This window comes from Mangifera indica, chromosome 16 (genome assembly GCF_011075055.1).
Source record: "Mangifera indica cultivar Alphonso chromosome 16, CATAS_Mindica_2.1, whole genome shotgun sequence".
In the NCBI taxonomy this organism is placed as follows: domain Eukaryota; kingdom Viridiplantae; phylum Streptophyta; class Magnoliopsida; order Sapindales; family Anacardiaceae; genus Mangifera; species Mangifera indica.
Genome location: NC_058152.1, coordinates 10,714,203 through 10,738,261, shown reverse-complemented (window position 1 = coordinate 10,738,261; position 24,059 = coordinate 10,714,203). Strand labels below are relative to the sequence as shown.

The 24,059-nt window shown below is 35.6% G+C and overlaps 1 protein-coding gene across 3 annotated transcripts; it reads right to left on the bottom strand.

Annotated features, from left to right (window-relative positions):
- Positions 1-336: 336 nt before the first annotated feature.
- Positions 337-22,067, bottom strand: LOC123199786. Of its 3 annotated transcripts, none has more exons than XM_044614842.1 (26): positions 21,773-22,067; positions 20,790-20,971; positions 18,356-20,605; positions 16,821-16,896; positions 14,999-15,121; positions 12,914-13,169; positions 12,325-12,819; positions 12,068-12,253; positions 11,668-11,961; positions 10,296-10,928; positions 9,691-10,090; positions 9,475-9,602; positions 8,889-9,056; positions 7,424-7,624; positions 6,678-7,238; positions 6,535-6,594; positions 6,093-6,418; positions 5,459-5,885; positions 4,577-5,044; positions 3,923-4,039; positions 3,706-3,827; positions 2,897-3,620; positions 2,441-2,695; positions 2,098-2,280; positions 1,495-1,836; positions 337-1,420 (listed from the first exon to the last, which is right to left on the bottom strand). In XM_044614842.1, the coding sequence occupies exons 2-26, from the start codon at positions 20,962-20,964 to the stop codon at positions 671-673; spliced, it is 9,720 nt and encodes a 3,239-aa protein (XP_044470777.1). In that variant the 5' UTR covers positions 20,965-20,971; positions 21,773-22,067; the 3' UTR covers positions 337-670. The 3 variants fall into 3 exon arrangements, with proteins under 3 accessions (XP_044470777.1, XP_044470778.1, XP_044470779.1); XM_044614843.1 differs by having other exon boundaries at positions 20,790-20,965; XM_044614844.1 differs by lacking the exon at positions 11,668-11,961.
- Positions 22,068-24,059: the final 1,992 nt, after the last annotated feature.

The following is a 24,059-nucleotide window of genomic DNA, read 5'->3' as shown; positions in this document are numbered from 1 at the left end:
AAGCAATGTTGTGAAAGGGCCAATTCTTTTGATGGATAGTTGGATTGATGAACCGATTAAACAAATATTTAAAAATAATATTTAAAATAATTTTATATAATCAATTATTAATTATATATCTGAATTTATATTATTATAATAATACATTTGTTTATATATATATATATGCGCGCATGATAGAATGTGTTTTAACTACAATGCAACCGGGATCACCTTGGTCAGGTTTCCAGGTAGTTCCATGAGTTCTCAACTTACTGAATTTGTAACCGTTTTCATGGGTGACGATGTTAAACAATATGTACATTGTTCTTACATATAATTTTATCGTTTTATGAGTAACTCAAAATAAAATTTCATATTCAAAAATTTTAAAAAATATATATGTACACATTTTACATTTCTAACAAAATTGACATTACCCATTGCAAAAAATTCCATCATCCAAAAATTAAATGTTAACCACTTCACAAGATTTCCCAAGCTTCCAACTAATTCACACCGTCCAAAAATATAATCTCGTTGCTAATTCATCAAAATAGAGATTTACCAGAATAAATATCACCAGCAGCGCCATCATGCTGTGCCCATTGATGATGTCACTTTCTGGCTGGTGACACTATCGGATCAGCCCCTTGTACCTTGCAATTGTTGGCATTGGTAGCTGTATTAATCACATCAATGGGAGGTAGGCCCCACCATGCCCTCTTCGAAGTACGAGTGGTGCACCAATGTCGGGAACCCGATCCAACTCCTTTGTCAATGAATCAATTACATCGGTGAACCCGGTTGCCACAGTGGCCAGCTGCATCCGTAATCTCAGATCCCTAGTTCTCTTCAACAAGCATCTGAATGATCTCCCCAGATGTTTAGCCCAATCAGCTGGCAAACCTCCGCCGTTCAGCCAGACCGAGAATTGGGACTGGTCACCCCTGGCTGCCACCTCAGCCCGATAGAATTTTGCCAGTTCAACAAGCATAGAAGGCTGGAGAGGAAGCACTGCCACGAATTCAGCCACAAAATCTTCCGTTAGTTCGGGATTGAGCATCTGATTCCAAAGTACCAGTGCCCATTCACTTGGCTGGTTAAGACCATAGGCTTCGGCAACAATTAAAGCCTCCTGGAAACGAGATTGCCCAACCAGTGCTCGTCGTGCATTGGTATCAGAAAGGTTCAGCCATTTATAATCCGGCATTCGAATTTGAAGAGACACAAGGGAAGCCTGTGCACAGGCTCTACGTGTTTTGTTGCCAGCATCAATGGAAGAGTGAACTTCGGCAGCTTCAATGAAGTAACGCATGGAATCTAGTAGGTCTTCATTTTGGTCCCTGTCAGCACGATGAAACCACTGCTGGCAGGACTGCTCTGCACGCGACTCTAAGAGAGAAGCTGTTTCATGCTTCATGTCAAAGTGATTATAGACCTGCAAAACGAAGATCAAGGTGAATATATAAACTCAAAGGTTGGAGAAAATAAGTGGCCTAAGAATATACAAACCATAGCGAATGCATCAAGGTCGTTGGGGTTAAAATGCTTCAATGATGTGAGAACAGCCATTCGGAATCCTCTGATAGCCTCAGCAGTGCCAGTATTTGTATCTGCCGCAGCAGAATACTTCTGAAGGAGGAGATCCAGCTGACCATTTTCTATAAGAATGCCAAGAATAAAATTAAGGGCATGGAAGTTTCCAACACCAGTTATCAGGCGAGCCAAACATGGGAAATCACCCTCCAACACATAAGCTTCAACCCTGGTTGCAGCAAGGGCCACAAGAACATCAACTCCATCAAGGCAAGCTGATGACTTGTAGAAATGGTGAGAGAGAATGAGAAGCTCAACCTGTGAACAAAGACGCTTACAGTAATCAGAAGCTGGTGCACATACAAAACAAGACTATAACAACATACAAATACTTTTGCTTTACAATGGCAGCACTACCGATAACGTCACCACAATTATCAACATTTCCACAAATTTAATTTCTTCATAGAGAGGCCTAACGTAGATTTTAATTAATTTTCATTGATCTCCCTTAAAATTTGGCTTTATCAGATGCAATGGATTGCATTAAAATCAGCTTATAATTGATAGTAACAATACCTCACAAGCATGTGGTATTTCCTGTCCAGTAATCACCAAACGCATGAGTGCATGGCCAATTTCTGGTTCAGAAGGACAAAGCTCTGCCCACTTCAAGAAGTCTGAGAATCTCCACAATAGAGGAGCCGGTCCTTCCTCCTTCTGAGAATCCATGTAACCCCCACGGTGTGCAGCCAGTAAACCCTACAGACATAAGAGGATGGTAATCAACAAATTATTGTAGACAGTGCCGCGACAAGGCACATGTCTGGCACAAATGATGAGTTGTTATAGCTAATGCCAAAAACCTAAAATCTTTGTTAAGCATCAAATACCCAGTGAAAATGAAAATAACATTGCACACCTTTAGGAAGGATTCAGCAAGAATTTTAGCAATACTCGAGGCTGGCATAGAATGAGTTTGCACAAGGAGATGTGCTTCTTCAAATGATTCTTGTGCTTTAAGAGAGAGAAGCTGTAGCAATTCAATTGGTTGCTTGTCAAATGCCTCTAAGAATGGAAGACCCAAGACATTTGCAGCTTTTACGACTGATATTATCTTCTTACATAGACCACGCCCGTGGCCTTCAGTGAAAATAGTGGCTAAACTCTCCAAGACCTAAAGTTGCATATTCAGGTATTAAAACCCATCAAAGAACATAAAAAAGAGAAAATTATCATCAGAACAGACAGAAGAGGACAAACTACAAATATCCCATTGAAAGAGTGAATTCATCCATTCTAGAGCTGGATACCAGTTAACTTTGGACTTAAATAGTATGAGTGAGACAAAGAAACTAAGGGATATTTGGACAAAAACCTGCAGTGGATAGATGAAGTTTTGGTCGGTCACTATATTGTATGATTGAATGACCGAACGCACTTCCTCATCGAGCATTGATATTGAGACTTCTCTATTAGGTGTCGAGATAGCTGCAAGCTTTAAAGCAACATCAACAATTACAAATTCAGATGGTACATGAGCTGGAGACAACTTATGTTGGAGCTGCTTGGCAGCTGCTATTTGTCCAAACTCCAGAAGAGAAAGAACAGCCCTTTCCAGCTCTGCAGGTCCAACCCGTTCCTCCCATTTTGGAAAAGATATTTCCATTGTCAGGCTTTCATCTTGCAATTGAGAATCATTCCTAAAGTTGAGCGGTATGGAACTATCTTCAGGTTCAGTGCTTTTATCGATGGTGTCTACTAATTGCCGTCTTAATGGCATGTAGCCTTTCGCCCTCCGTTTTGCCTTTGTATTTACCCCAAATGTAGTTGAAGAATTGGCATCCAACACTTGGTTCTTGAAATTTCCTTGGTTATTTTCCCTAGCATCATGTTTCTCCGCAAGTCTGTTTCTCGTTGAATTCATATGATTATCCATTTTTGTTATAATATTTGCAGTCCGGTCAATGATATTTGAAGTATTTTCCCGGGTGGAACTGGTTAAACTGAAGTCTCCTTCACTTTTCACCTGAGCTTCTGATTCTACTGCTAAGAGCCATACTCTAGTCTCAATTTCTCGCAGAAGATGCAATGGATAAACTCTGATAAGAATGATCACAAAGGTCAGTTTGGTAGTCATATACTATGCAAAATGGCAGCAACTGGACCAGCTTTCAAGTTACTTACGCATTGCACTGGGTTATCATTCCACTTAACCACTGAAGTGAAAGCAGCAACATTTCATGAAGCTCTCTAGCCGGAAGATCTTTCTCAAGTGCTTCTGCATGTTTAAGAAAGAACAATCCAGCCTGCAAACAATATGAAAGCAGATTCTCTAAGCACTATGCAAGTTGCCAGAATCATGATTCTGACAGGTGCATGTGCTATCATAAAACAAACGTACCTGTAAAGGAGGGAATGCATATCTGATGAATAGTGTCTGGCAGTGGCCCCATAAAGCAATTCTCTCTTCAGGGACATCCCAAAGGAACTCTTTCCATTCAGCCACCATGGATTCAGCCTAAAATGAGGGGGAAAGAGTCAGCATTGACAAGTTCAAGAAGAGAGCACCAACAGGTGCTTCAAGATATGGCAGCGATGATAAGGATTCCCATCACAAATGACTAGACAAAGGGTCTGTAGCAGAGTCAATAACAACATAAAAGGCATTTTCCCAAGTGAAAAAAGACATATAAGTGCCATGTTATGATAATTTCAGCAGTAATAACTTATATGAAGAGGCTTCTGTAATTAAAGGTGATCAAAGTGATTACTTGGAACATGGATTCAGAAATTATTACACAGACAAGTCATAAAAAAATTAATAACCTAAAATTTTTAAAACAAAATGTCCAGAATAACCTTATTAAGTTATAAATTTCATGGACAAAAACATTAGAATCTGCTATATTAGAGTTTGTGTAGGCTTGATAGTTTGAACATTAAATTAGTGATTGTTTCAAATTCCAGTTGATAATCCTCCTCCAAGTGAGGAAAGTTCAGCAATCTTTTGAAGTACTAGGGATGGAAGGAGGAACCCATATTGCAATTATAGTACCTGAGATTCTGTAACATGGTGAACAGTAGATTTCCAAGGTCCACCACTGGCATCCAACTGCTTGGCCCAGTTGCGTGCTTGTTCCCAATGTCCATTCTTTTCTAATGCAGTTAAAAGTGAAGCATCATCTAAAGTCTCATCCCCTAGTTGCAGACCATCATCTTTTCGCAGTGAAGGCTCCGCCAAATTAATTTTCCAGCAGAGTCGTCGATAGTAAGTAGCTGCAGATCCCCAATCACCAAAGTCAGTAGCAGCAAGGAGTTGCAATAAGCATCTCTTCTCATAAGGAGATTGACAAGTTGAAAGGATAGTATCAGCAGCTTTTACAGCAGTTGAGCTGACCCATGAAGTTCCAGTCTGGCCTTCTCTTCCCATATTTGCCTGTGAATGAGTTGACTCTTCCTTTAATCTGGCAGAGAAGGAACCAAGATGTGCTGATGCTTCGGATAGGCGCATCTGTGAAAATGCCTGCAGAACAAGAAGATAAAGTTAGCATTAGAAAATAATCCTATCCACCTCATTCCCATAAGTAGTTTAACACAAAACCATAAACATAATTCCATGAAGTCAACATCAAATCCACACACATAATAACTCAACTGTAACATCTTTTAATTGAAGTTTTATAAAGGGTGCGAGGACATAATTTATGCACTGTACTGTAATTTAATATTTCCCTAAACCATGCATATCTAAGAGCTCACTGAACATTGAAGTGAATGATCTAGACTTAACATCAAGATGCATGTTCTATAAGGTAAAAAAGGAGTGCCTCAGAGACATAAGGGTCCATAAGTCAAGCTTTGTAATACATAAAAGGGAGCTCTACACAAAGAATCACAATAATAAATGTAAAGCTGAGATTTAACTTTGCTAACAAACCTGAAGAGCTCGAATGAAAGGTAACAAAGGACATGAAGGAAGGAACATTTCAAATGCTCTCAACAGAGGAAGAAACAAGTGTTGTTCACAAAGCACTGCAACCATCTTGGACAGGGAAGCAGGGTCTTCAACTAAATCAGTTTGACTGTTAATATGGTAAGCATCTTCAATTTTTCCTTCCTCCCCATTGCTGTCCTGGGCAGTTAATATTCTTGCATCAGGATAAGTATTTGATATATTAGATGAGGCAACCAAGGGATCTGTGGATATTGGCTCCATAAGCCGTCTACGTTTTGGGTTCCGCCGGTTGTAACGAAATGCAAGGGGTTTACCACCAGCTGACATGGAATTAGTGGCTTCCACAGCTGCCGCAACATTATCTGCTATCTGTGAAGCTATGTCATTCACCTTTATGGATGAAGTTTCCCTGTTAAAAGTAGCAACAATGAGATCTAGTCCTTACCACTAAGCAAATCTGAAGTATTAATAAGAGGAGCTAGGATGCTCTAAGATACTAAAGGAATAAAGCATATTTATATGAAATTCCATACTTGCATTGGCTCCCCTCCAGCACAAAAGCTCAAACATCCAAAACTTAAAAAATAGCACTAAAATTTATGATATATGTTGTAACCTGGCTGCAGTAATTTCCAGCCAAACAGTTAGGCAGGATAATGGTGTAGCATCTGGAAAGCATGATGCAATCATTGCCAAAACAGACCAGGACAACTCCTTTGCTTTAATCAAGAGGGCCCCTCCAGGATTTTTCTGCTTCTCGCAATCTGCTAAAATTCTAGAAAGCTCAACGGGGACGTATAAATTTTCATCTAAATAGGAACTTTCACTTTTTGCTGTAGCATCCATGTAAGATGAAGAACTAGCTTTTTTCCTTGATTGCATGCCCTTCAAAACTGTTAACACATGAATTTTGAGACGTGGGTCACTAAACTCCTTTGATGCCTGAACCATGGACAAAAGGACATAAAGTGGTCAAATTTTCATCACAAACAATGTTTTTAATTAATTTCAGAAAATTTTATATTGAGAAAAACTACTGAAGAGGAAAGGAGACTTACCACTTGGACCACTGATTCAAAAGGATACCCCCCAACTTGAGCTTCATATAAAAATCCAACCTTACGGAAGACAAAGGCAACATGAGATACAAAACTGGAATAACATTCCTTAACCAAACAATAGCGAAAACATTAGAACATACCCAATCATTATCTCGTGCTAATACACCAAGGTATGTTGTGCTTAGAGGAAGATGATGCATCTGACAAAAAACTGTAACCAAATTCCAGTGCTGGCTATCAGCTTTTTGTTGGGATCTTAATTCAGCTCCATCACCAATGCCAGTTGACAGCCAAGATCCACAAGTCTTTCCATCTAACATTACTGGAAGACTTGCCTTTTCCAAATGTTGTAGGACAAGCATTGGAGCTCTAGAAGGCTGTGTGTCACTAATCGAATTTGTATTTTCCCTTTGGTTAGCCTTGGTTGCATTATCCTTATGCAGATATTCATCTGCCAGTGCTCGAGCCAGAGACTCTGTTATATCAACTCCATGGGATACTACATGAAATGCAGAGCCCTTAGGTGAAAGTTGCTTATGACTGTCACTAGTTTCACAAGATTTGTAGAAAGAGGATATCCTTCTCAAAGCTGCTATATCAACACGGAGCATGCTGGCAGATAAGCCACAAAGCTCTAGAAGAAAAGCAGATGAAGCAACCAAAACAGAGTCTTCAAAATGTGAAATAGCAAGCGGTATAACCTAAAAAATTTAAATCCCATTAGATACTAACAAAGCCCTAATTAGATAAAACCAATAATTACTTCAACAATATATTAATGTAAAAGTAAATTATTTCATATCAGTAGAAAAATAATCAAACTGCAGCACACTAGATATATTTATTTGGGTAAATAAACCTAGACGATAAGGAAACTGATAATTACAGATGAAAGAAGGGACTCTTCGCCTTGTTGGATAGGTGAAAGAAGTGTTTGAACATCAGATTGAACATTTGCCTGTCCCTGTGCTGAAGAACTTGATCGGCCTTCTGATTTCAACTTCTCAACTCTAACATAAAGAAGATGGTTAAAAGCTGCCAAGGCACGACCACGATGCAAGTGGTGCTCAAGTCCAAGTCCAGTTTCCTAAAGTTAAATGAAAGTTTAACAATAACTGAGAAGAAAGCAAGTAAAAAGAAACAATGTAGGTACTCCCAGCAGAAAGCAAGCTATTAAGCAAGTGACAGTACACTATGACTATCCAGATATTATCATAGCTGCCAAAGACATTTTGTGAAATAGCAAGCAAATAACAATGTATGAATAAACTTGTAAACTTGTCAAACCAGCATTGCTCTCAGAAACCAAGGAACATGGTTTGTTTATATTGTGCATAGGATAAACAACATATTCCCCTACGAAAATCAGGGTTAGCTCGTCTTCAGATAGTTTAACTTCTGGAAAACTGAATACTTGCATGCATAACATAGGACTGTGTCCTTCACAACAGAGAATGTGTCACCCACTCTCTTCAGATTCACTTGACAAGATATCATGACATTATAAAGAAGTTTTATACAGATGGGAGTACATTTAAATGTAAACTTTTGCCTTGAATCATTGAATAAGGAAGGCTAAAAATTACTGACACCATCCAAAGGGGCATACCGACATTGTGTTTACATCATCAAAGGTGCATTATATGCAAAAAGAGAAGTCAAAAGCATTAATTGTCTTTCTTGCACCTCTGCATTGCTTTACATCTCTGCATTAGTGCATATTCGAACATTAAAAATTCATGGGTTGTGCCTATCCAACTTTTTCTGTCAAAACTGGAAGGCATAATGTTTTTGGGAGGAAAAGAAGGTTTCGTGAGACCGTCAAGTGATGGCCATATTATGTGCAATATGGACTGAGAGAAATATACGATCAAGAGAAAAGGTTTTGATGTTATGAAAGCAACAATATAGCCTTCCCCTTGTACTTCTGTCTCTTTAGAATTTAGAGAACCTTCTTTTTATTCACTACAATAGTTTTAATTGTAAATCAAGAATTGCCTGACATAAATTGGACCAATGAATATTTCTCTATTTTTTCCAGGTATCTATTTTAGTGTCTTCTGAAGGATCATGAATCTTTGACCTATTTTGTGAGTTAGTCTCTCCACCTTTGTGGACTACTTTCATTAATACTTCTAGAATCATAAAATTGTATGACATTTCTTATCAACAAGTAAGAAGATCAATTGTAACCATACTTATATATTGCAACTAAAATTTCAGACAAGTAGTACCTCAGGCAAAAGAGAATGCTATGACAAAATCCCATGAAGCCAAATATAATTTCAGTCAACAGCTAACAATTATTGCTTTTAGAATGAAAGAATTGCCTTGAAAGAAAAAGAACGTACATGGAGTGAGGAGTCATAAAGTTCCTCTTCAATATGCTTCTGGATAGTTGCTTCCCATGAGATAGCATTAATATCAGCATGTCCATGTGCATTTATGAAATATTCAATGTCTCTATATAGTGAAGATTCTGTAGGCAGATCTGGAAATGCTTGCCATCCAACCGGTCCCTGGAATCACATGCAAACAAAATCATTAATGTCCAGGCAGATAATGTAAAATTATATTGTAAACCATTTTTTCCTCACAAAATTAGTGGAAGATTATATTCAAACAGTTTCAACATTGATTTACATTCACACACATAATTGATACACCTTAGAAATGATGCATGTCAAGTTTAATCTCAACCACTGAAAATTTTTTAATTAACGGTTTACAAATTATGTCACAATTTGTTTATAAAAAATATAAGATAAAAAAATGAAGCTTAATACTATATATTACATAAATCGTAACAATGGCAAATATCAGTCAAATGGTACATAGTAAATTACTTTCAATAAGCATAGTAAAATCAAGACTTATGATTGGAAAATTGCATGACAAAATCTCAAAAGTATCTTACGAAGAGATTAAAAGGCATACCTGAACAAAAAGCTGAATTAACCTCTTTATGGCCTTTGGAAACCAGCATGGCAGAATTTGAGAAAGTGATGCATCACGTCCAGAAGAGAAGAAGATGTTGTCACGCCAATTTAGGTAGTCTGATAAAGCTGAATTGCCAAATAAAGTGAAAAAAATTAACAATGTTATACAAATTGAATCCAAAGAACATAAAGAAGATAAGAGGAAAAAGCTGACCATTCTTCACTTTAAGGCCTACAAAAGTGCAAACTGTATCTTGTCCAAAACATGCAGCTACAAGGGTGCGCCACAATGTAGGGAACTGTTGTAAGGCGGGCCGCAAGTTCTCCAACGAGCACTGGGCTGCAGAAGTACTGTGCCTGTTTACACCACCACTACTTAAACAGTTTTGAATTGGAGCAGGGGCATACATTAGAGTTGCTAAAGCCGCCAATTCCCATCCCCCTTCCGCAATGTCATCAACAGTACAGATAATGTCATTGATCTCCAGAGCACTTAGGTTGTTACCAGAAACCAAATTATGTGACATTATTGCACGAGCATTAAAAAATGAAGCATCATATTCACACCCCTTAATCCTAGATAAGAGTAGCCACCTTGCCCAGTGACAATCTCCCTGAACAGATGTGTCCAACAAAACAATGAAAGGTAAGAAAACAAAATATATTAGATTTATACAAAAAATATTCATGTATACTAGATGTTACAGTATACAAATAATGTACAGTATAGGTTGTACCATACAAAACTTTAGCAAAACATGTTGCAATAACAAAGAGAACAAAGTGTGACAGACATGGACAATAAAAATGAAAACTTACAGCAGCTTCTTGCAATGATTGAAGTGAATTGCTATCTAGAACCAACTTGTGGTAATCAAAGTAAAGATCCAAAAGATTTGGCAAGTTCTGTTGCACACAGTGATGCGTAAGTAATTTATGTAAAGCTTGAATGGTACCAACAGAAGATCTTCCAACAATATCTGATAAACTGTCAATAGAATCATCATCAGATGAAATTATATTTCTGCTAGTAATGAAGCCTGAACGGGCCAAAAGAGTTACAATTTCTGCAGTGTCTTCCCAGTATTCCTTCAAAAAAATAAATTTCCTAGCTAGTTCCTGCTCCATGAGCCTCCTTAACCACACAGAGCACATAACATTGGCAGACAACCTAAACATTTTGATATCTGGCACATCCACATAAACAGCATCCAGTTCTTCTATAGAACATATATAATTGCCATAGTCGGGAAATTCACTATTGCTAGCAATAGTAGAAGCAGGCTGTGAACCATTCAAAGCAATATGGAGGCTTCCATCTGACAGCACAGATGCAGGAATAACATCTAGAAGTTTGGAAACTTCTTCCCAGTCATTATGGTATATGTGGTACTCCAGTTGTGATTCCCATAATACGTGAACACCCATAAGAAAAGGTTGATCCAGCACTATCTGCATATAGAAACATTTCTTGAGAAATTTACAGGCCCATGCTTTGATTAAAAAGCCCTAGAGGCATAAAAGTAAATTGTAATAAATGAAACAAAAATGCATTAATAATATATTGCTCTAAAGAAATATATATCGGAGAATTAGCAAGAAGAGGAATAATACAACCATTGGTATTAAAATAAAGATATAAACTATCTCAATTTTAAATCTAACTATCTAGCTGGGCTGACAGCCATAAGTTCACTGAGAGACAGGACTTTCAAACCCAAAGAAGTAGGAGGGGAAGAATTCAAGACAAAAGTGAACAGCAAAGACAGATACTAAGTGTTGATCTACTGGTTGACCAAACATATGCTTCAGATATCGGGTATCTCATATTCATAATGAAGAACATCTACCACTTTAAAAGTGACAAGAGAATAAGAGTATTTTGCTTTAGACAGGATCATACAAGGAAAGAGCAAAACTGGAAACCTCCTTACTAATCCTAAGTCCTAATAGATTTCAATTAACCATCCAAAAAAAATATTGATGCATGCACACACACTACATTTGCACTTTTTCGCTTCCCATTCATAGGAAAATAATTCAGTGCCCATAAAAGATAGTGGGTTGGAACCTCAAAGTGGACACCACATCCTGTATTAAGACAATAATACATTTTTCTTCAACTCCAGTTTCCGCACAGTTCGACACATCTTTTGAAATGTTCAGACACAAAGAAAGAGCAGCAACTTACACGATCAATGGTTCTCTGATCCCATGCATTAGACCACACTGCAGCAGCAGCCCAATATCCAGCATGAGTGTCATTTTCATCAATCACAGGTTCAGATGAACTTTCATTGACATTTGTCCATGAACCCAAAACAACTCCATCAATCTCACCACACTCAATGATAAGATGGCTAAATAACTGTGAATGCAAAAGGTGCAAATATACTCCTGGAGAATTTAAATTTGATGTGTCTTCTGCGACTTCCCCTTTCCGGCCACGAAAAGTTCTCCAGAAACTACTACTAGGATAAAGTCTCTTTTCCAATACAAAGAGAGAGGAGAGGGAATGAGAATTCATCAGACATGGAACTTAAAATCACAGAATGTTATCTTGCAACAAAAAAATATAAAATTGTTCATACCTCAATGAGTGATATACTCTCCAACATCTTCCACTCATGCGGTCCCAAGAAACCATATCTTCTCATCTCATCAACAATTTGCATTCGTAGAGATCTCCTCACGGTGCCAAATACCAACTGTTTAAGGCAGACTTCAATATCCTCCCCAAGCCTTTGCAATGTTGCTACAGCAAGCCCAGTTTCACCCTATTGTCCATGTATAATCAGTGCAGAAATAGAAATAACCTTAGTTTTGTTTAAGAACTAACAATAGCTACCTTCAAAAATAGATCATAAGCAATAGCTCTTCCAATGTCACGAACTTCAGTGAAGGTATCATGATGCTCTTCCTCAGTAGCAAGTTCTGTTGAACGTTGAAGATGCAACTGAAGAACTGCCAAAGGAAGGCGACCAGAGAGTAGAGCATCACTGACTACAGTTTTCAGGTCCAAATTATCCAATTTCCAACGTGCAATCATATCCTTTGGATTTTCCAAGGGAAGCGTTTTCTTTCTAGAAAGTGCCCCCCGAGACATATGAACAGATGCTTCACCAGAATATTGTAGATCCAACTCAGACTGAGAACTCACATAATCTTTGGGCACCAAAGCAAGCTTCTCGGTATCATTAGAACCCAGGGTAGACAGAGAAATTGACAGTTCATTTTCATTTGAGTTATCTAATGATACTGCTTTTGCTGAAACTATCGACATCCGAGATTCATTCTCTGATAAATTTGGCTCTGCCAAGCTTAATGCCTCCCTACCATCCACCTGAACCAAAGTGCAAAGACATTGCTTCAAATTTAACAATAATATGCAAGACCAACAGTGACATGAGCTGTAGAAAAATAAAAAAATATCCCACCAGCCCTTGGCCAGCCTTTTTAAATTTTGCACTCAGTCGACACTGCAAATTTCGAATAATCTCCAAAAAGTGAGCCATCTCAGAAAGCCTCCTAGAATTTTTTGCATCATTTTGTTCTTCATCCAATAAAGTTGATGGAAGAGAAAGTAACTTCATTCCGTTCAATCCCTTTAGAAAATATGCCTCATCTTTATGAAGTTGTAATCCATACTTGCGAATCATTTTTGTAGCAAAGCAGGAGGCTAAAGTAAGAAGCCTGTAGCACAGAAGATCACAAACAGTTATATATAAAATAAAAACAAGTAAAAGAGTAAATGATCAAAAAACATTAAGACAGATTCATTCAAACCAAAATCATTACAGCAATTATTTCAGTTACAACACTGATTTAAAATATAAAAATGATAGTAGATTGGCATTTAAAATCATATACCTTACTATTCTGTACCATGGACAAACTGCTAAGATTCATAGATATCATTCATTAATAATATTCAGTCCAATCATAGAATACAAGCATTCTCTAATTGATTATTTCCAAATCAATCAGATTCAAGATTCATCATAGTTGATGTGGACCACAATGTTATAAGAAAGCAGCTGCATAAATGTTACTAGCTAATAGATGTTGATGAGGTAGATGCGTCTAATTATTCACCAAGAGAATATAGGGATGGAAAAAATGAAAAAAGCTGAAAAATGAAAGCCTAACTGAGTACATGTTTCCATAAATTAAAAATAGAGAGCCGAAAACCTTGTAGACAAAACAATCACATGTGGATTTCCAAAAATTGGCAATTTCCAATGCAATGAAAATTTTCAAGTATATACCAAAAAAAAATCTCAGCCAAAGCTATCATATACATAAGAAAATGAAAGACATAAAAAGGTTCCACAGAGAAACCTAGCTCAAAATGATTCATTTTTTTATTAAGGACAATCAAACATCAGATGAGATAACACAAGTATTCTTGTCAAGCACCTAAAGTAAACCATTCATGTTCCAGTTTCCTTTGCTAGGAGCTCACGATCATTTAAAAGTCCACCCATGTCCCAGTGATGAAAACTTTTTCACCAAACTGACCGAAGGCATCAGTAAAGAGACGAGGACCACACTGCTTTGGTTCTAAGAGAAGTCCCATATTCGTCCAGTTTCTGATGCAGAACCAGGATCTATAAATTTCATAAGTCAACCTATCTACCAAGCTGGCCCTAAATACAAGTAAACCAATTAACCCAACCTGATGCTCAAATAATAACTGACCCAACAAGTTTTCTTAGGATCAAATAATTTGACTCAAGATTCAAAAGAAGACCCTAATGAGCACCAAAAGTGTAAACTGAAACTTTATAATATTTGATGGTTTTTATGTAATTAGATCTATATGATGACAAACTGACATGAGGTCCAACATTGGGATTTAGACCAGGCCAAATTTCTTTGTGTGTGATTGTCTCTATCTCCGAGTCCCTAATTAAGCTTGGCTCTTTTTTCTTTCTAATTTTGTGCTCATGGAAATATAAAATAAAAAAGACAAAAGAGCCAAGTTAAAATAGGGACTCAAAGAATATTCTTCTGAGATTCTGATGTCCACCAAAATAGGAATTACATTGAGAATGTAAGCATTAAATAAAGATCCAAACACAGTGACAATGTCAGTATAAGTAATATAAAATATAACATACATGCAATTAATGACAAACTAATCAAAAAATGAGACAGAATTACATCTATTACATTCAGATCTCCAACCGAGAATTCTTAGGTCTACTTTAACATCTATTTCAATATTCTAAGTAAACTTTTTAATTTCTGGTTCTCAAAAATATTCCAATTTTACCTACAGAAAAAGGCGGGGCTCTGATAGGTTAATATGTCATAACATCTAGTCAAGCTCTATATGATCAGCGAAAAAAATATTAAATCAAGCCCTTGTCTGTCAAGTTGAGCAGCTTACTTGGAAGGAACCAAAATATATCAATATTTTTTTATCTGAATGAAGTAGCATTTATGTTAACTAAGGTACATTAATCTTATTCCTCAAAAACAGCCATTTGTGAGATACAAAGAGATAAGACATTTACCTTGATGCAGAAGATACCTCATTGTCATTGCCATTTTTATGACACATCAGATAAATAGCAGCAAAGAGTAATCTCAGAATGCCTTCTTCCACCAGATCAACCTCCACAAGCATTTCCAAAGATCTATTCAATGACCAAAACAAAGAAAGTAAGAGCATGTTTGATACAGAATTCAAGCCCAGGTTTTTTAAGACGGGATAAAATAAATTTTATAAAAAAGTGTTTCGTTACAATGCATTGAAATGTTTCAATACAAGTTATCCAATACAATCCTGAAAAGTAGAATAAAAAATATTTAAAAAACCTATAGTTTTTAACTTTGAAAATGGTTTTTGAAAATTATACCAAAGATGCTTTTAGATATTAAAAATATTGTGATATAACTTACATTTTTCAATTGTATGTTAGTTTTAAAAATTATTTTTGGATCACAAAGCAGGCAGGCAGAAATATTCATCCAGCAAATGTATTGTCAACAAAACCTATTCCTCAATTTGATGCACCCAACACAAGCTGTTCCACATGTAGATTCTAGTATAGTGCAACAATTTGATCCATCAAACACAATCTGTTCCAAAATTGGAAACTGGTATAGTACATAATAGAGTTTCTATGGAATAAGGGTGTTTAAGAAAGGATGAAAACCTAGAGATTCTATGCAAGAGAGTCAATAGTAGAGCTTCTCTACGGGCATTGGTTACAAAGCAATATGTAGGAATTTCAATCTATCTATCTATCTATCTATCTATCTATATATACACACTTATACATATACAAACACACACACACACACATATATAAATTCAAAGGGATTGAGCAGCCGTTGTCTCTTGTATTTTCTTAGTGAATTCATGCTCTTTTCTTTCGAAAGGACTTCTGATTCCTCCATTTGCACATTGAAATTCTATCGAATTTAACCTTTATCATAAAAATAATAGAGGGAGGGATGCTTAAAATCTTGGAAGACAAGATCTCTCATCTTCTGTACCAGAAGACATCTCTCAATTAATTCCAAATTTTTTGTCACTCTGCAGGGGTGGGAAGGAGAAGTTTGCATCATCACAGAACAAGAAGGTGAAATTTTCAACTCTCACTTGCCCTCTTCCACCACACTCCCCCTCCCATCTTCTATCAAATAATACTTTATTGATATATAAATTTAGTTGGCTCAAGTTATTCAGAAATCCTGATCTAACTTCTACCAATGATCTGAATGAGGCAATTCAAAGCCTTAAATAATTCAACAATTAAATTTAATATCCTAATAATTCAATTTACTAGGTCAAATAATAAAGCAAACATGTGCATCCTGTCACCTATTCAGGTCAACCTTCTAAAATAAAAATATTTCAATTATTAGTCAAAAACTCTTCCTGAAGAATCATAAATATAGAGCAGAAATATTAAGATCAACTAGAACAAATAGCAAGACAACAATCTGAAAATAACAACTAAAAAACTAATTCCTAACAAGAAAAAAGTAGTGAAAAATGTTGTTCTCAGTTATCTAAATAAGTTATTCCAGAATAAATATGATTTAAGAAGTCAATGATTATAAAAGTTCCAATTCAATCGCAAATGGGCACATCTCTAATTCAACTGCAATTATATCTACACCACCTAACATAAAAAAAATGATTTGGTGCATGTATACCACAATGTCATATCCCTACATGATAACAAAATTTACACAAGTATCAATAACAGCCTACTTTCTGAAGCCATAAAAGCAATTACAAAAAAGGAACATATACATGCACATATGCAAATATACATAAATGTGTACATGTGAGTAACTGTGTATGGACAAATATGAACTTACTGCTGTATTTCATCAAACTTCAAGTATTCTAATGCCATTTGCAGCTGACGCGTCCGAGAAATTTTCAGCTCCCACCCTGACATCACAGTAATTCACACATCAAAATTATGTTGAGAAAATGTGCTTTAAATGCTTCAAAGTGCAGCATATCTTTGAAAATGCCACGGTCTATATCATATTATAATGTCAGAAAGGAAAAACTGGCAACAATGCAATAGAGGAGGTATTTGTTAGAACAATTTGGACATTGGATATGAATTCGCACAAACAAGTTAGATTTAATAAAGCGCTAATCAAGACTAGAAAGAAAATTTGAAATGGAATTCTTCATTGCACTTGATAACCCTCACAATATTTTAAAATTAAAATGGAAGGACAGAAGTTGAAACAATATTTCAGGAATGCAATACTTCAAGTTCCAGCAGTTCATTCTTTTGTAGAGCTGGCATACACGATGAATAGTTGAAATAACCCTAAAGGTTCAGTTAAGTGGTTATGACACTTGGTTTCAAGTATCCCGGTCCACCTACTTTGATAATAATTATATCTTACAAGTTTACCAGCTACCAAGTGTATAGGGTCAGGAAGTTGCCCCAAGTTCAGGACTTGATGAACACAAGACAGTTAAAAGGATTTCTGAAATGTCATATTCAAGATAAAACTTTTTAGATCACTGGCTAATTAAAGTGTAAATTAAACAATTTAAGGACTTCACATGGTAAGGGATATGAAACAAAAAATTTCTTTTAGAACACTAAAAAATATGTAAACTATTTGTCACAACCCTCACCACTAAAAGCATATAATAAATCATGAAAGAGTGAACAAAATGGTAGCTCCCCCATGCCAAGACATTCGACTAAACAATTACCCAATGACCAACCACAAACCTACTTCATACAATTGTTTTTTCCCAATGCAATCATGAAATCTACATTTGCTCAACATCCCTACAAGATACTTCTATAAGTTCACCATACACATGCTTCTCCCATAAAATTTCCTTTCTCAAAAAAGGTTTAGGCTATTATGCATAGGTTTGAAAATTTTAATGGGCACGGCAAAAACCGCTACTCCAAAATCCGAATTACATAAATTTTTACATGCAGATTAACAATTTCATACCCATATTTCTTTTATTTGTACTCCTAGTCCTACTGCAGGCTTCCCAAACACCATGAAAAGTAATTCCAATCTTGTTTGTAAAACCATGAATGTTTCACGATTGTCTATGGTTCCATTTCAACATTAATGAGAGCAATTTATGTGGATTTTTTGTTCTTCATTCAATAAGGATTGGACTGCAGTTGTATTTCAACTTTCTGACTCCAGAGTCTTGTCTGTTCAGTCATTTATTTAGTAAACAGATCCACCTATTTGTAAATCATTTTTTCTTAAGTAAATTTATATGTATTTTATCAAAAAATAAAAGAATTACTAGATCACAGCTGTGAAATTGAAGAATTAATCCTATAAATATTTCAGGACATCAAATCCTAGATATTCAACACAAAAGGCTGAATAATTATTCTCACCATTTTCCACACATAAGCGATCTGCCTCTTCAGGGCCTTCATACAGAATAACTCTATCCAAAATTTCGACCTTCCAAGGTGACCAAGGCTGTTTTGTTTCTCTCATTTCCAAATTGCTTCTTTCTTGGCATCCTACACCTGTCTTCATGCATGATTGCCGATAGCCAATCGTTTCAACAGGGAGGAAATTTGATGGAACTGAAACAGCGGGGAGAACCACTGATAGCCCATCCTCAGTTACCAGATATAAACAACCCTGAAAAGTGCAACCAACTGCTTTTCCAACAGAAGTTTCTTTCCTGCCCGGTAGATAAAACATTTCAGACCCACAATTCAAGCAACTATCATCATGAATTGCTGAATCTGTATGCAGATCAAGGTGAACAATTTGGGCACTCTCTTGCCTCTCAATATTATGGTTTTTGGTCAGTCGAGTGATTCCCAGTGGTGAAAAAAAGATACAATCATCCGCACCAAACCTATCTGTGGGAAGAAAGATGTTTCGCACAAGGTGATACTGTAAATCAGAATCATGAAAACTCTGGCAAATCATCTTAGATGTAACAGAAAATCCACTCAAACACAAGTCACACTGCCCACCATTTCTATGCACATTTTGGTGTTGCCATTCGTGAAGCAAAGCATTTCTAATATTGTCAGATAAAGAAACGTTGTTGTTTCTTTCAGATGAAATGTCTAATCTATGACAACAAGAACTTGATGAATTAGAATGCACCCACTGGTGGCCAATATCACAACCACCAGCCTTCCAACCAACCAACATCCCAAGCCCCAAATGCTGGAAATGTGGAAGCAATTTTACAGATATGTTATACTTTTCAAGAATGTGATCACCAACATGTACAACATATATGACACCATATTCATCAACCACAGCCAAGAGGGAGGTATATGAAGCAACGATCACCCGTTTAAACATTCTTCTACCAAGGCGTCCACCATGTTGATAAGTTGATGATTTATGAACTTCATCAACTTGCTTAATTTGCACATCAACACCTACATGCAATTTTTCTTGCTCATGCAAATTTGAGTGTGGGTCAAGACCACAGGTACGTAAAATATCAAGATGTGCCAAATGGTCACCAGACATAGCATCATAAAAAAAGATTATGCCACCAGAATTGAGGCACACGAGAAGATTACCAGAAAAGGAGAAGTCTGTCCAGTCAGACACCAAGCCTATATTTAAACTTTCCTCCAACTTCACAGCAGAAACCCACTGGATTCCCCATCTATTTAACCTAGCAACAAGAAGTACATATTTCCTCCTATTTCTCTCACTCTCACAACCAATATTAAGAGATAACGGATCCACAAGTTTCAAAAAGAATCCAATTAAGCAATGAGAATTGCTAGAAAAAACTCTAATACATTTGTATGGTCTGTTAATGTCAATACCTAGATAATTCGGCAATACATCAGACTGAATATTTAGACTAGTTGAAGCCAAATGAGAATTTGTAGGCAAATCCAAACCAGTATACTGTATGCTCTCTTTAATTGCCACAGAGTTTTCTTGAGTAGGGACTTGCAGAAGTGGTAAATTACTATCTAGTATGGTAAATGATACAACCTTCGCAGAGCAAGGAATTGATGACTTCTTTGGAAACCTGGTACAAATGTTACCATCAGATTGAATAGTTTCAGCTTTGGTTAAAAAAGAACGCAGCCACCTCCTTGAAGGAACACTTCTTGATGACCTATCATCCCCTGCCTCCCTGCATATACTCTGTGAACTCTCCCTACTGCCATTGGCCACAGATTCATCCTCAACATTTCCAGTGCCTTCACAAGACAAATAAGAAGCCTCCTCTGCCAATGTATGATGTACTGATGCAGAATTTGGCCCCCAATCCACCCACCTACCTTGCTCAAAGTCACCCTGCCTGGTCGTTGCACTATCATCATTAGGACAACAAAAAGCATGAACTGTCACACACTGGTCGCCCGAAATAAAAAGAAGCTCTCTAAACAAGGCATCCTTGTGCTGATTATAGGAATCCCCACATATACCCCAAGCCAGTGAGTTTACATCACAAACAAAAGGGTAATTATTAGATCTTGAAAAATTACGATCAAGAGAAAAACCATTATCAAAATCCATTACTGATCCAGAAGTGCATGGCATATTATCCTTTGAATCTGACCTACTTAGAGAAGATGAACATGGATCTTGAAGACTTTCATCAAAACAATTTTCTGTAATGTTCCTATCTATAGAGTGCCCTGCAAATCGAGAATATGAAATACAATTATATCAAATCTTGTGTTCCAGATAAATGAAACGATAATGGTGGCAATGCCATACATGCACATGTAATCATTCACCAAAAACACATACTTAAATCTTGGCAATCCAAAGCATTCAAAACTCCATTAAAGAAGATAATAATGAGACAAGAATATTCACCTGTGACCAGTGGCAGCAGCAATGCTTCACACTGATATGAGAGCAACAATAGCAGCTCCTTCGTTGGAGAAATAAAGGCTTCTCGAAATTCTGACAGGTTTAACTGGAACTGAGAGGGGTCCCACTTGCGCAACTGCAGTACAGCAGGCCCCTCAGCACCCAAAGAACAGTCCATTCTGATCCTATGTGTGAACAAACAAACAACCTCAAAAACATGAGAGAAGTAAAATAGTATAGCTGTCACCAAATTCATTCACACATTTAATAGCAGATAAGACAAATTAACAACTAGTCACCTTCTTACCACATACATAATTCAAAATGAAACGCTTACAACATCTAATAGACTCCAATTAAATAACAATAAAATTTACATGAATTCTACAGCATACCACTTCATTTTGGAATTAACATCCGCAATTCAGGATCATTTCCATTTTCAATTCCAAACAAAATTCAATCCACACACGAATCAAATCAATCCAACTCCATTCCATTTCTGTTTTAAACAAGTCCATTGACGCATAAATCAATTAAATTCCACCCTGTTATGCTCCAAAAAGCGCATTAACAATTTAAAATCAGTTCACAGTCTTAGTCTCTAAGCATTTGCATCATAACAAAGACTTGATCGTTCATTAATTAATTTCATTAACAAGTTAATCAACTAATTAATTTATATCAATAATAATAAGCAGTTCAAACATTCATTTTCTTGACTAAACATTCATTCATTGTCACTTTCTTTCACTATTCTCCGCAACCAAACCGCGCTAGTTAAAGCTAATAAAACAGTTTCAAATCCAAAATTAATCAAAAATAAAAATAAATAAAATTACACAGAAAGAATCAAACTCGCAAGCATCGCATACTGTAAACGAAATTAAATTTCAAAAACTAAAAAATATTTTTAAAAACCCTAAAAATGGCGAAATTTTCACACTTCAAACTCAGAAAATGCGAGAGAATGTTCGAGAACGAACCTGTAGGCGTAAAACGGAGTGTCGTTTAATGAACAAACGTCATCTCCCAACAAAAGTAAATCACAAGAACTCTCTTCTCTTCTCTTCTCTGCTCTTCACTTCTCTCGTCTGATTCTGTGTGCTTCTGTTTTCTTGCTTTTTCGTATTTTTTTTGTTTTTATTTTTTAAATAATGTTAGCGAAGAGACAGCGAAATTGTGGATGGACGAAAGCGGACGGAAGTGTTTTTAAGATTCGGAATTGAGTTGCCGAAGGAAACGAAGAAGGAGACGGGCGAAGCTGGGGATGTTTTGGTCATTCCAAGTTTGATCCAATCGGGGCCTGACGGATTCTCCTGGAGCGGATTTTCTGGGGCGGGGATTTGGGTTTTGCCATGAGTCCGTGAATCTCAGCCGTTGACGATATATAGACGATTTTTGAATTTTTCTCCATTAAATTACATATTAATTTTTTATAATTCCTTGGAGTGTCAAATCTTTTTCTTTATAGAAATGTTTGCACGATAATAAAGTTATGTGTATCTATTTTAAATATATAAATAAATACATATTTAATATATGTTATTATATGTTTAAGTGATTTTAAATTAATAATAAAATAATATTCGATTACATAATAACATACAAAAATATATACTTATTTGATTATTTAAAATATATATGCATAATATTACTCATTTGTATAGTCACTATTCCAAACCTTTTCAAGAAGTGATAATTGACAAAAATGATAGTTAACTATTGAACAAACATAAATTGTGTTGCGTTAGATATTAGTTAACATTAAGATTAGATTTGAGTCAAACTGAATCCGAATAAGGTGAAGTTTGTTTTTGAAGAGATTTAATTTGGACTCATTGACTTTGGAGAATAACTCGTTCGTGCTTAACTCATTTTATAGATCAAGAGTTCGTATGCGGCTCGCATAAGGCTCAGATTCATATAGACAAGTTAAACTTGTTCTCTTATGACTTGTGCAACATCTTTTAAAATTTTTTTTAATATATTTCAATTCGAGTTCAAGTTCATGATTAGTTTTCAAATATATTTTAGTTCAGGTTCAGATTTGTGATTAGTGTTCAAATATATTTAAGCTTAGATTCAGGTTTAAGTTCGTACATGTAGGGCTTGAGTTCAAGTTTATTCGAACAGAGTTTATATCATACTTGAACAAACTTATTTTGAATCTAACTATAATTATCATTTACTTAATATCATGTGTGTATGATGGAAAACAATAATTTGCTTATCTATTTAGTGTCACTGTGATTTTGCCTTTAATGCAACTGCTCGGATAGTTAATATTTGAATTTGAATTTAAATTTTGTAACCACCAACATTATAATTTTTTTTTTTTGAGAATATTAGTACATTAAAATCTACAATTTTCAAAATGTAAATTTATTTGCAAAACTGGATCAACATATTGTAGTAATAGAGATGATGACTCAATAATGTATTGATTTTGTATATTTAAATTATATATAGTAATAATTTACTTTTTATTAATAAATCCTTATTTATTACTATAATATAGATACTTGTAGAGTAAATTTTTTTTTAATTTTTTGATAATATTAATTATGGATGATATAACTTTGAAACTCTTAAATGTGAAAATGATTAGTCATTATTTGAATTATCTTTTGGGGTCCATCCATGAATTATTATATTTAACCGGTAAAAACTCAATGAGAAGTGTCGATGGGGTTGAATATGAACCGAATCAAAATTAAATACATCATAACATAAGTTTAGTTTGAATGAAAAAAAAATTGGTTTAAATTTGACTTGAATTCATCAAGTTATTATTAAGGATAGTTCAAATTCGATTCAAATAAAGATAGTTTAGTTCAAGTTTAGTTTAAATTTATAGTTCAAATTTATGATTAAGATATGTAACTCAGATTCGTAATTCATATTCATGACTCATTGACAAAATGACATCGTTTAACAATTATTTAACGTAATTCAAATTGAGTTATGAGTCAAGTTTGAACTGAATCGAGACATCTATTTAACTCATAATCCAAACCCAAGCCAAGTTTGAACTTTAAATTTTTTGAGAAAATAAAGTTTAAAACTCTCCCAAAAAGTTAATATAAAAGTTATAGTTTAATACAATCTAACACAAGTGTATTCAAGAAAATGAATTGCAAGTAAATAGTTCAATAACAGTTTGTTCACAAATGTATGGAAGTTATTGGTTGCAAAAGTCATTTTCAAGTGGATTTGATTGAGTTTATATAGGGGAGAAAAAAGAAAACTATCATTGTACACAAAACTAGC

Coding starts and splice junctions, on each gene's coding strand:
- LOC123199786 (XM_044614842.1), bottom strand. CDS start 20,964: ATGGACTGTTCTTTGGGTGCTGAGGGGCCTGCTGTACTGCAGTTGCGC. Junction 13,170..14,998: donor GAGGTATCTTCTGCATCAAG/GTAAATGTCTTA, acceptor TCTGTGCTACAG/GCTTCTTACTTTAGCCTCCT. Junction 10,929..11,667: donor ATCAGAGAACCATTGATCGT/GTAAGTTGCTGC, acceptor TTCTATATGCAG/ATAGTGCTGGATCAACCTTT.